We start from the raw sequence: 11,976 nt of genomic DNA on the forward strand, positions 1-11,976 counted from the left end.
TGTGCAGGTTTCGCCTGAAAAAAGGATCAGGCAGCATGTAAGATTTTGTCTTCTAACTGGTACGAGTAAATGGATTTAATTAAATTCGTCTCTTCAGACTTTAGTTGGTTATATAGTTGGAATACCAATCGGCAACACGTCCATACCACCTCACATTACACGATTTGTGTTACTGCATATTCCCCTTCCGGTCGTGAAAATCCGAAACGGGAAAAATTGGACGCTCGGTCGCGCGCTCGCTGATATGCCATTGAAGAGGAAAGGGTGATGCCTAACCTGAAGAGTGAGGACGAGCACCTGGCAGAGGCAGGAGGTGAGGGAGAGGGCATCACTGTCGGCGGGAAGATGGGAGGCTCACGGCCGGCACCATCTGCTGGCTGCTGCGGCGCGGGCGGCGGGCGGCGAGGCGTAGGCGGAGGAGCGGCGGGAAAGATGCTGAGGTGGAGGCGAAGCGGCAGTAGTAGGTGGGTCCCACATGAGGACTCTCTTTGCCCTCCCCCAAGGCCCCTAGCGCTGATCCAGGTGGCCCGATGGGTCTTGTGGGCTGCCACAGTAGGCGGATGCATGCATTATTTTTCAAAAAAAACCATGAATAGCATTTCGTTCCTAATCAGATCAGCATTGCAGGAAGCAGGATCTTACTAATTACCCTACCTTTCTTATTAGCTATATATATAAAAAATTTAACCTCTACTAGAAGTAAAAAAGATGTTCGGCGTTTGGATGGGTAAACCTGAACTGGTTCAGAATCTTGGAACATCGATTGCCTTTGCCACTGCCAGGGCCCAGGACTGACTGACGCCTTCACAAGCTTTGTGCAGAACATATCAACAACCTGAAATTTGGTAACACCCATTCTTTCTTTAGTGTTAGTAAAAAAGAAAGCATGCCTAGCAAACGGCGGCGAAGATTGGCGGCGGCGCGTACATAATGCCGGCGAATCGCGAGCTTCCGGTCCTTGCGGCAGAAGCATGTGAATCTGCTTCGGAGTGGAAGAGCGGACGGAGATCTGTAGCTGGGGCTTGCGGGTCGTGGCAGGCTGGGCCATGTGCCGGTACTGGAGGAACCGTGCGGCGGCCGCCGCGCCGGCGGGTCGTCGAGAGGACGAGACAATGAACTGCCAATCTGATCTGATCCAAATGAGGGCTTCATTTGTGAAATTTACAGGAAAGTAGGGGGTAAATGTAAAATACTGTACGCATATTTACATATAACTCCTAATCGTGATCCGAATTAGAGGGTTATATGTAAAATATCGGTCCGATATTTTCAAAAAGCTCCTGATTAATCTTCAGGCCGGCGACATGGAGGGCAGCGAAGCCGCGCTGCCATCGGTGACCGCCGCCGGTCCCAGCGTACATCCTTCGCCACCAATCGCGAACAGGACGCATCCGTATGCGGCGGCGGATTCAGCAATTGGCGCTGCTGCCTCCGCAACTGCCTAGTTGTAGGCCACCTCTGATCTGAGCTGGAGCCGCGCTCGCCTCGATCGAATGCTCCCCGCAAGGATTCCAGCACGGCGGCGGAGGACGCCGTGCAGGGCTTGGGGGCATGGCATGTTTCTCCTCAAGGACACGAAGGCCGCGGCGGCGGACGCCGTGCATGGATCCAGGGCGTCGAGTTGATTATACCGGACGGCAACTCGCTGGGAAGAAGAAACCAAATCCGTCGAACAAGCCTCAGCTGGGAGCCTGAGACTAGGATGCAGAACTGAACAAGCCAACATCACACTTGACACTTCTGAACTCCAGGACTGCAGTTACAAGTTGTTGCAGGCCCGCAGCCGAACCAACAAGGCCATTCTCTTGTGCGTTAAGTGTTTCGTTTCTGAATCTTTCCTCTAGATAGATATAGATATGCACACACTTCAGCCGCACAAATGTTTTCTGAATCTTTTCTGTACGTTGCTCAAGCACGTAAGGATTCACCCTACCATCCCATTATATTTCAGTTTTTGCCTCCTGCGTCCCAAAGCAGCCTGATATTCAGTCAGAACACAAGGATTCAGTCTATCATCCCACTAGTCAGTTTGATGCCTCCTGTGTCCCAATGAATTATTGCAGATCGATACCAACTAGCAACTGCTATAGTAGTAAACGGCTGATGGTTGTCCCTGTACTTAGAAAAGAGTTGATACTGGCTAGTACAGTTCGACTGCAATTTTGTTTGAAAAAAAGGTTTATGAATAGTCCCTTCAGTTGGTTATAGTAAGAATATCGAACAGCAAAATACCATGGTAGTTTGTAAGGTTCAATTTCGTGCTTTAGAATTTAGATAAGTATTGATCAAACCAGAGACCCAGAGTAGTTGCGTCCCTAATGCAGACGCACCTCAAGCGCTCTGTTCCTCAGTAATAGGAGATTCCAATCATCGTCAGCGCAGACAGGTGTCCTATCTAATGCCGTAGATAACAATTCAAATGCAGCAAAACGTAAATGTAGTAAAACAGGAGCGCTGAACTTTGCGAGAAGGTAAAAAACTGTAATTTACAGTGCTAGCTTCTGATATTTACACGGACGCTAGCTGCTCTTCACATCTAGACTTTCAGCTAAAGTCTTTGCGCCTTCAAAATTTGCCGCGCTAACTAGCTAGCTGGTTGCTAAACGCCGGCTCCTCTAAACAACCAAACCAAGCCAGCAGCCAACCTTGTCAAAGAAAAAAAAAAGAGGCCAGAAGCCAAAAGGGAACTGCAGGGAGAAAGGAACGAAAAAAGAAGAGACCCTTCCTAAGTACGCACGATCGAAGCGTCGTCGTCTAAGAGCTAGCTAGAAGGGCGCCGTGGTGACGTCCCTCTCGATGTCGATGGAGCGCCGTCGGCACCCGCGGTGGCCGCCGCGGGCGCCGCCTTTGCTGCCGCCGCCGCGGGCCTGCTTGGTGGAGTCGGAGGAGCAGCCGAGGTCGACGTCATCGTCGGACGAGGAGTCGAAGGAGTTGGACTTCCTGACGGTCACCTCCACGGGCTTGAGCCCCTCGGTGAAGATCCGGATCGCCTCCTCCTCCGTCTTGGTGCTCACCACGTACAGCGCCGCCTCCTGAAAAAAAAAACAAAGAAAACAACGTCAAACCACTAGCTGTTCATCTTCCTTTAGCTTTTGGTTGTGTCGTTTGATAATCCACTTTAGTTCAGACCTAAGTAGCTAGTGGGCGCTCGAGCTGTTGTTAACACCTAACACGTATGTGCCTACGTGTACAGTATATACGTATGCAAAGACACGTATGTACGACGTACGTAGTGGTCCACGGAAGATACACAACTTGATGTGTACGCAGCATGTACTACGTACTCTCGCGAGGTCTAGCAAGAAGCGTACAATAGGAATAGTCGTCAGTCCAATGCCATGGTGTGCAACGTGTTGGAACAGCAGGCGAGTGACAGCGATTAGATTGTGCCCGGCACGTCTCCGTCACGTCCGCGGACGTGTGACCCGTCGGGCGCATGGGGTGCACGTTTAGGTCAAGCGACAGAGACCCGCCATGGACACGTAGCACACGGCAATCATTGTGGGCACATGCTACAAGCTCGCCTGCGTAATTAGCCATATGCTACATTTCCTTTAATTTGTTTTCTTTAATAATAAAAATATAAATTACATCTGACCCCAAGCGACTGCTGGAACAAGATGAGTTTGTTACGCCAAGGAATATGAGATGGTGCAAAGCACTAGAAAAAATTGAGCCTTTTTGGAATTATCTTCTGGTGCATTTGTGGATGGAAAAAGGTACACATAATAGGCGATAGGTGAGTCATTAGAGGGAGAGATGGAGCGATGCAAATATGCAATGGTACCTAAGCACGTGGAAAGGGGCTGCCCAAGTGAATAGGCTTTCCGGAACAGTGACACTTCAATTAGTGGGAATTATTTTAAAATTTGTATCATAGTACTTGCGGAAGGAAATACACTGTTTAATTTTTCTATTGTTTTACAGTAAGTTCAGTTCGTGAAGGTATATGATTTTCATCATAAGGAAAAAGATGGGAGGACAGATCGATGTATTCCACTCGCCAATCAAGCAGAAAATGTGAATACGTGCTTGTCTGCTTATTAGAGAATGAAAGAATATCTTTAAAAACAAGGATGGAGGCCTTGAATTCGGATTGTTTTTGGATCAGGCCGGCATTGATTTATGTGGGAATACAAATTCATGATCAAGATCGTTGCAGTAGTACTGATGAGAAGAGCCCTTTGGATGAGGTAAAAGATAGATCTTTGAGTCACGACATACGAATACGATAGATCCATCGCAAACTTTTTTGGCACGACAAGGATGAATGAAAAATTGAAGGATTCTATTCTATGATGATGCACGCACGCACGCACGGACAACAATGCATATGCAGCGGCTCGACACAGTATGCGCTTACCCTTGCGAACTTGATCTGGTCAAGCGTCAGCGTCTTGGGCTCCCACTCCATGGACGGCATCCGCCCAGCCGCCTCCACCCTGCTGCTCATCGTCGTCGTTGCCACCGCCTCCAACGGCGCCATGGATTCTTCTTGGTTTCCTTACACCACCTTGCTTCTCCTCTCGCTCCTCCTTTTCCGGTAGATTATCACTCGTATAAATACCGAAATTAAATACCCCACGCGTAATACATACGTAAATCCCCGCGCAGCTTCGAATCGATCTCCTAGCTTCTTCTCCGGGTGCTCTGCTCTGCCGATGGAGCCGCGGGAAGCCGCAGCCTGGTTTATATACGAGGCCCGGGCAGGGGAGACACCGGCCGCGACGTGTCCCTTCCGTACGGGCGGGCCACGTGGCGGCGGCGCGGCGCGGCCACGCGGCGGCGCCGGGCGCGTCCCGGGCCGGCGTCGCGTCCGGACCGGTCGTCCGAGGTACCTGTGGCTGTGGTGCGGAGTCAGCCCCGGCAGGGGACACGTTGTGGCGCCCCCGTGGTGGCCAGCGGCGCCGGCCAACGGTGGCCCGCCGCGTAGGCCGGTTTACTCGCGGCGGGGCGCCGGGTCCCGGGATATTGCGTGCCAGGACTCGCCGCGCCACCGGCCGGCAGGCGGTTGCGTTCGCGGCTGCGGCTCGATCGTTGGGGTTCGTTAGAAGTTACCTGCCATGCTCCCATGGATCCCGCATGCGGCATGCCTGTGATGGGGGCCGGGGCCGCCGTCAGACACCGGCCGGCATCTGATCGCGTGTGCACGTGGCTCGCCCGCCCGCTCCGGTGGATAGACACGTACGGGTGCGTGTACGTGCATGGATGGTTCGCCAAACATCTGGGAGCAGATGTGATGCAGATCATATACGTAGCTGCATGCACTGCTCGCACGTACTACGCTTGCTGCATGCAGTCGTGAACAAGAACGATTCACATTTGATTTGCTGATCGACAGTAAGAAGAGGAGGAGGAGGAGGAGGTCAAGACGGACTTGTGACGAACGAATGTGCTGCATGTGACTCTTCCATGCTCGTTACGTAAAACGTGTACTGCAGCGGCCGGCAAAATCAAACCAGCGCGACACGACACGACCGCATGCATGCATGGCCCGGAACGCAACGTAACGTAAACGCACCACACGCCATCGTGGAGGACTGATCTGCAATATGGTGAAACCAGAGGGACCGCGTGCGCTCGCAAAACCGGGCTTGAGAGAAAGATCTTTGGTGGGCCATGCGTGGTGCGTTCATTTGGTGGTGGGGCACACGGAGCTTGTGACCGGGAGGCGCTCCACGTCCGCGCGCGGCACCACGTACTCGCCGGGGATCGCGCCCGCCCGTCCAGCTCCCGCCACGTCGACCCGCATCGGATCTCGCCCCCGGCGGCCATCGTCCTCATCGCTTTCGCCTCGATTCGACTCTACAACACTCAACACGTGTGTCGCTCGCCACAGTCCTGCTTCCCCTTCAACGCTCCGGGACACGTACGTACATGTACACCAGCCGTGCGTAGGATCTTAAATTTTAGCATTCACATTTTAGAGTTAGATCATAAAAAGACTAGACTCTAATTTTATATAATAATTTTAAATTAAAAATGTATAAAGATCAAGTTGGATGGTATGAAAAGCATGCATTAGGATCATAATATATTACCACCCCTAGCCGTGCCCCGCGCGGCCCATATATCGGTATATATGCCCATGCCCGCATGTATTCCGTTTCTTTTTTATGGAAATCAATATATGATTGAGACCAACTTTATTAGCTACTAATCACTCTTTTCATTTCCATAGTTTTTTTTTTCAATTCACGTGGCGCATCCACAAGTATTTAGTTGAATCATCAGCTCCAAATATTTGTCCTCAACTCTTTTGTATAATTTCATTGCTCTAAGTAATGGCATTCGGGTTTTCTCGCCCCGTAGTGGAGGAAAAAGAAAGGCCTTGATGATTTAGAAATAACGATCATCGGTGACACGTACTAATAAGGCCTTGATGACACGTGCAAATTAAATAACGGTTGAGTTTATTCTACAATAAAATCATCCTGGGATGTCTGTAGCATGACACGAGTAGAAATGACCGACGTTATTAGTGTGTTAATTAATCCACTGGGCGACACCACACCACCGCTGGCTCTCCTACTGCCGCACCATGCTGTGCCGCCAGCCGCCTGCAGGCTCTATATGTGATGATGATTGGGGTGAACTCACAGTCATTGGCATCATCAGATCTTTTCATGGTCTACTCCATTATTTTGATTTTTGTAGCTAGTGTGTGCGATGTCGAGTTGACTAATAATATCTTCCAGGCCATGTTAGGCGGCGCGCGTAACTGATTGGGAGTTTAGTTTGGTGAGGTCGGTCGCACTTCCACCGCCAAAAAGGAGTAGGGCCATGCATGGGCTACGTGTAGAGTTCTGAGTTCAGGTTTCTGTTTCATAACGCCCGGTGTGCAATGATTGAGACCCAACAGATTATCAGCTGGCCCGGCCGGTCCTCCAAGTGACAGAAGCTCCATCAAGGCCTTAATTATCCATTCGCACGTGTCACGATCCCTGGGGATCGATCTCCTGTGTTACGTTTGTGCAGCAACTAACGCATCATGCTCGCTCAATCGGCTCCGTGATGGTGCAATTATTGACGTAGTAGTATCGACCTGGCCAGCTGAATAAGCTTATCACCAGATGAACTGAACCGGGGATGGACTGCTTTATACATCAGTTGCTCCACTGCGGCCTGACAAATAAGGAAGGATCACAGTTTCTCACAGAAGAGACATCCGACTTCAAGACGCACGCCACAAACCCAAACAAAGATGCCCATCCCACATAAGGATAATCGAAGTCAGTAGTAGCTCATCAAGCTCTTCTCCCTGGTTATGCCTTGTCGCTGGGAATATACTGCTAAATATACATTACTGCCTATTTATGCTTCAGCCCTTCAGCGAGTACTTCTTTCCTGTAAACGCTGCAAATTTCGGCTCATTCTTCGGTTCCTCCTTCGCTTCCTTCTCAGGCGCCTACAAGTTGATGGACAAAATGTAAACACAATACAGCACAACATTCCTTCTCAGGAAGCGAAAGGTGGTTTGCTCTCAAAAGAGAAGGAAAAAAAAATGCAGTTATCATTGGGTATCTTGGACAGTGGTTACAAGGTGTGTAGTTGAAAAATACCAACCTTATCAGCTCGACTTCCACCGGCGCCGAAGACAAGCTTTCCTGCGGTCTTACGCGACGAACCACCCTGTGACGAGCTGGCTGTTGACGGCTGCGCACCATTGGTTGCATTAGCTTGTCGCTTTGCAGGGGATGAGGCCAGCACATCTTTATCCTTAGACAGCTTCCCATCCAGACGTCTTCCTGAACCGGTGAAGGGGATGAATTTTGGTTCTTCTTCAGCTGGAGCTTCTGCAAAAAAAATAAGAAAAAAAGGCAAAAGAATTGGAGGACCAGTGTTTCTTGTGCAATAATTACAAAATAAAAGGCATCAAGAAGGGTAACCACATCCAGTGATGTATAGAAAAAGAGCACTACCTGTAGCAGGCTCTTTGTTTGCAGGAACAGCAGGTTTTACAGGCTCAGGCTCTTTATAGTCAAGTGGTGGAGCAAAGTCAACCTCACAATCAGTCTCGATAATACTTATAGCATTGGAAGGTTTTGTCTCCACTATATCAATGTAATACTTCTTGTTATTATACGCTACCATAATGCTGTCTCCTGTGGTTAGACAAGAAAAGTTCCTCAAAGTTTTCTCCAAGCTGCAAGAATGAAGCAAACATATCATTAGTGTTCTTCAGCAATTTCATACTTGCATTACTCACTACTCATACCATGTAATCCCAGTCACAATACAGCAGTCACATAGGGAGAGAAGGGGCAAACAGATGTTCCCCTAGGATAAGAAATTGTTAATAAGAAAAATACTAACATTGCTTTGGGGTTTGAGATATCCAAAAAGTCTGTTGTATGAGGCTGCAACTTGACATATGTGCCCTTGGGGAGGTTCGCATTTTTTATGAACACCATATCTCCCTCTTGCAGAAGAAGATTTTGCATCATCTGATGGAGTACATCAAGTTAGCTTTATTGACATAATAATATACAGAGAAGTGCAACAGTATCCTAGAGATCTCAACGTACCCAATATGGCATGTAGATCATGCCTTCTTCTGCAATGAACTCCAGAACACCACAATGTGAAGTCCGTTCTGCTGCCGCATTGTGGACTTCAAAAAGCATAGGATACTCAATATGCAGAGATGCTGCAGAGAAACCAAACTTATTGTCAAATGAGTGCGGGAAAAATTGCTAAAAACTTGTAAGATGGAGAGAAGTAGTCAAATGCGCCTCACTTACCGAGACGATCAAGAGCCGATGGTGGCATAATAACTGAAAAGAAGAAAAGTAATAATCATGTAATCTTCTAACAGCAAACAAAATACATACAGAACTCTGAACTCATTGAACAGAGAGCATACTTTTGTCACCAGCCTCAAGTTGTGGCTGCAAAAAAAAAGGTGAAGAAGATATTTTAAAATAAATTCCAAACAAACAAACTAGAAATATTACATTGAAAGGTGGTAATTATTCTAGCAATAGATGTTGATAGAATTTACTGCAGGATGCTATTCTAGTAAATCATAACATTACAAGCTTAAAAATAATTTAGTGACATTGTTTACAAAGGCAAGACTCAACATAAGCATGCCAACAAGTCGCTACTAAAGTATGATAGAAAGATATTTTACTTGATTCAATCCAAAACTCATGTTGATTAAGGAAAGATAAGTTCCTCATTCAACAATTGAATGAAAATGGGCATTAAATTATTGATCACAGTCAACTATCTCATTAGTCATATGTCCCATAAAACTGGGTAGCGGATGAAGTGGAAACGTATATTCAAATAGAAAATATGGCACCTCATCTGAAGAAGATTTACAAACCTTGTCAATGAAAGATGCAGGGTAGCAGCGATATGTCTGCTCGAAAGTGTTTCCATGGTAGCCATAGCCTTCAAAGTACTATTCATCATGAAGAAACTTATAAGGATTGAGGACACGGCATTGTGGTTCCACAACAAAAAAAATAATTAACGATTCATTATGAAAACATGCACGTATGAAACAAGTCAAGAGACAGGCAACTCCTCAAGTTTTGGACATCAATAACATACATGATACATAAAAGAAACTGTAGCTTGGTTCAGATCCAAAATCAAATGCTATTATATCGGTCAAGCAATGGCAGCAAGTATCAAGGAAGAATTTTTGGGGATCTGAATTCACCGCTGCACGATGCACATTAGATAGTGATGTAGACCTTAGGGAATATCTCTTGACATTGTTTGACTGTCCAGTGCTATCAGCAAATTCCCAAGTGGGAGGAGAAAGCCAATTGCATGATTCCAGCTAAAGGACTTACCATTGTTTCCCCCCACGAAGGTTAACCCCTCCTGCTCCCTAGAATATGAGAAACAAATGAAATAAATTAAATGATGCAGACACAGGCAGAGATACAAAAGTAGGCACTCGAAGTGTCGAGCATAAATTACGGGTGCAGAAATAATTGCGCTCACACTTGTGACCAATGTGACAATCAAGAAAGGAAAGACAATATCAGTTATTAAGTGTTGGTCAGTCTTCATCTTGACTGAGGCTACAAATACGCAACATCACACCAGAGAATTAACACTCACACAAAGGAGATTACATGGTTGCAAAATGCTGCTCATGAACATGATGACAAACTGGTTATGAAGGTAGAGAAATAGACATCCAAGGTACAGTCTTCAGTTATTTAAGCCCAATAGAATTAATAACCATGTATATCTGGGTAAAGGCGCAATGCAAACTTGAAGTTCGAAATACTCATTGGCATGGTAACTGGTAAGCGTGCAACTTGAACGGACATTGAACATGTTACTTTAGCAACAGACAGTGTGTAAGCCTGCTAGCCTAGCACTCTTTCAGCAACTATTACGGATGAATTGTCAGTATATGCGCGCAAAGGGGCTAGATTGCTAGCGCAGACTAACAAGACGACAGTTGACAAGACGACGAACTTTGTCACGCACAATTCCCTGCGATTATAGATTCTAATACAAGCGCGGTAAAGGGCCTCTCGTGCGGGAACCGGATGGTACAAGCGCGGTTGGGCGGCCCCGGATCACACGGGGAGCGAAATTGAGTCAGCGGTCGAGGGCCTCGAGGCTTACCGAGAAATCGACAGCCCGGGCACCCGGCGGATCTTGCGGAAGTTGGAGGTGCGGCGGCGCGCGGAGTGGAGTCGGGGAAGAGTAGAGCGGAACCCTCCCTCTCGGTCTCTCTGGGAAGAAGAGGAGGAAGAGCTCGTGCTTGGTTCGTGGGGAAAGGGAGAGAGGGATGGGTTCCTTGTTGCCTCCGATCGAAGGAAGAGGGGGGGGCGAATCGAGGTCGAGGCCGCAACGAATAATCTAGAAAATGAAGATGAAGGGAAGGGAAGGGGCAAGGGAAAGGGCCGGGTGTACCTTGCGCGCGGGGGGGTGGGGGTGAGCGGGCCCAGCGCCCGCAGCCATCAGGCAGGCAGGAGACCGTGGACTCTATCAGGCCCACGCGAGCACTTTGTGCCTCCTCAGCCAGCCAGAAACGCGTTCGGCCCATGCGAGCTCGTCGCGCATATGAGGCCATAGCCCATAGGCGCCTCCGGCCCACGCGAGCACATCACGCCCCAAGCGCGCCCGCATCTGAGTCAACTACTCCCGGCTCCACGTGGCCGGACAGCTCTGACCTGTACCTGATTTGATCTAATTCTTAAGAGCGAGGCTCACCTTTTGAATCCTCCATTAGGTCTTGTCCAATAAGTTAATGTCAGCTAATAGCTCGTACATGGTGCAAGAGACATGCCTTCCAATAGTTTGCAACTAACACTAACCCTTCCGCTTAGATAGATTAACATATCAACCTCGCTGATTTAAGATCTCTTAAACAAGAGATTGATATTCTTTCTCTCTCCTTCATATGAATAAAAACTGTTGTGATATAATTACGAGCTAGCTAAATCAGCTCCTTCAAGAAGGTCTTACCGAACACTAAAACTTATCGCGAGGTTTCCCTATAGTTTGACAGGGGCGTGAGTAAAATTATGGCAACTTTTACATTCTTCTTTACAAAATATCTAACTCTAGATTTATTTTCTCTCAACCTTATCCAACCATGCAGAATATTTAATTCTAGAGAATTTCTATTTTACCGTGAAGCATGGCAATTTCTCTCTTTTGCCATTTTCAAATTCTTCTAAAACCTCCTTGAATGTGCATTGTTATTTTCAACATATATAGGTATGGCCTTCCTGCTGGGTTCAATTCTATTCTTTTGAAGAACGGTTAAATTCTATTTTAAGTAGTACTTGAGTCCCAAGACAAACTGTGGGCACCACAACACACACTGCTGCAATGACATCAATAGTTTTCTACAGCGATGCATTCTTCTCTGCTACCTTCCCTCATGTGTCTCAAGAATTAGCAGGAGAAAAAACCTATACAAAGAATAAACATCCTAATCTAGATCTGCACAAGCACAACTAAAGAAACTATGAACATCATCCTCAT

The 11,976-nt window shown here is 47.6% G+C and overlaps 2 protein-coding genes across 2 annotated transcripts; both read right to left on the minus strand.

Moving 5' to 3' along the window:
- Positions 1–2,455: 2,455 nt before the first annotated feature.
- LOC112886290 lies at positions 2,456–4,670 on the minus strand. Its single transcript, XM_025952147.1, has 2 exons — positions 4,364–4,670; positions 2,456–3,032 (listed from the first exon to the last, which is right to left on the minus strand). Exons 1-2 carry the CDS (start codon positions 4,484–4,486, stop codon positions 2,766–2,768), a joined length of 390 nt encoding a protein of 129 aa, XP_025807932.1. The 5' UTR covers positions 4,487–4,670; the 3' UTR covers positions 2,456–2,765.
- A 2,393-nt stretch (positions 4,671–7,063) lies between these two features.
- LOC112884840 (ubiquitin fusion degradation protein 1 homolog) lies at positions 7,064–10,876 on the minus strand. Its single transcript, XM_025950438.1, has 10 exons — positions 10,606–10,876; positions 9,813–9,850; positions 9,335–9,412; positions 8,867–8,891; positions 8,745–8,777; positions 8,529–8,650; positions 8,317–8,447; positions 7,923–8,146; positions 7,567–7,796; positions 7,064–7,408 (listed from the first exon to the last, which is right to left on the minus strand). The coding sequence occupies exons 2-10, from the start codon at positions 9,813–9,815 to the stop codon at positions 7,322–7,324; spliced, it is 933 nt and encodes a 310-aa protein (XP_025806223.1). The 5' UTR covers positions 9,816–9,850; positions 10,606–10,876; the 3' UTR covers positions 7,064–7,321.
- Positions 10,877–11,976: the final 1,100 nt, after the last annotated feature.

The sequence above is a fragment of the Panicum hallii genome, chromosome 3 (assembly GCF_002211085.1).
Source record: "Panicum hallii strain FIL2 chromosome 3, PHallii_v3.1, whole genome shotgun sequence".
NCBI classification, from domain to species: domain Eukaryota; kingdom Viridiplantae; phylum Streptophyta; class Magnoliopsida; order Poales; family Poaceae; genus Panicum; species Panicum hallii.

Coding starts and splice junctions, on each gene's coding strand:
- LOC112886290 (XM_025952147.1), bottom strand. CDS start 4,486: ATGGCGCCGTTGGAGGCGGTGGCAACGACGACGATGAGCAGCAGGGTG. Junction 3,033..4,363: donor ACCAGATCAAGTTCGCAAGG/GTAAGCGCATAC, acceptor TTTTTTTTTCAG/GAGGCGGCGCTGTACGTGGT.
- LOC112884840 (XM_025950438.1), bottom strand. Junction 8,892..9,334: donor CTGCATCTTTCATTGACAAG/GTTTGTAAATCT, acceptor TTTTTTTTGCAG/CCACAACTTGAGGCTGGTGA. Junction 8,778..8,866: donor ACTTGAGGCTGGTGACAAAA/GTATGCTCTCTG, acceptor TCTTCTTTTCAG/TTATTATGCCACCATCGGCT.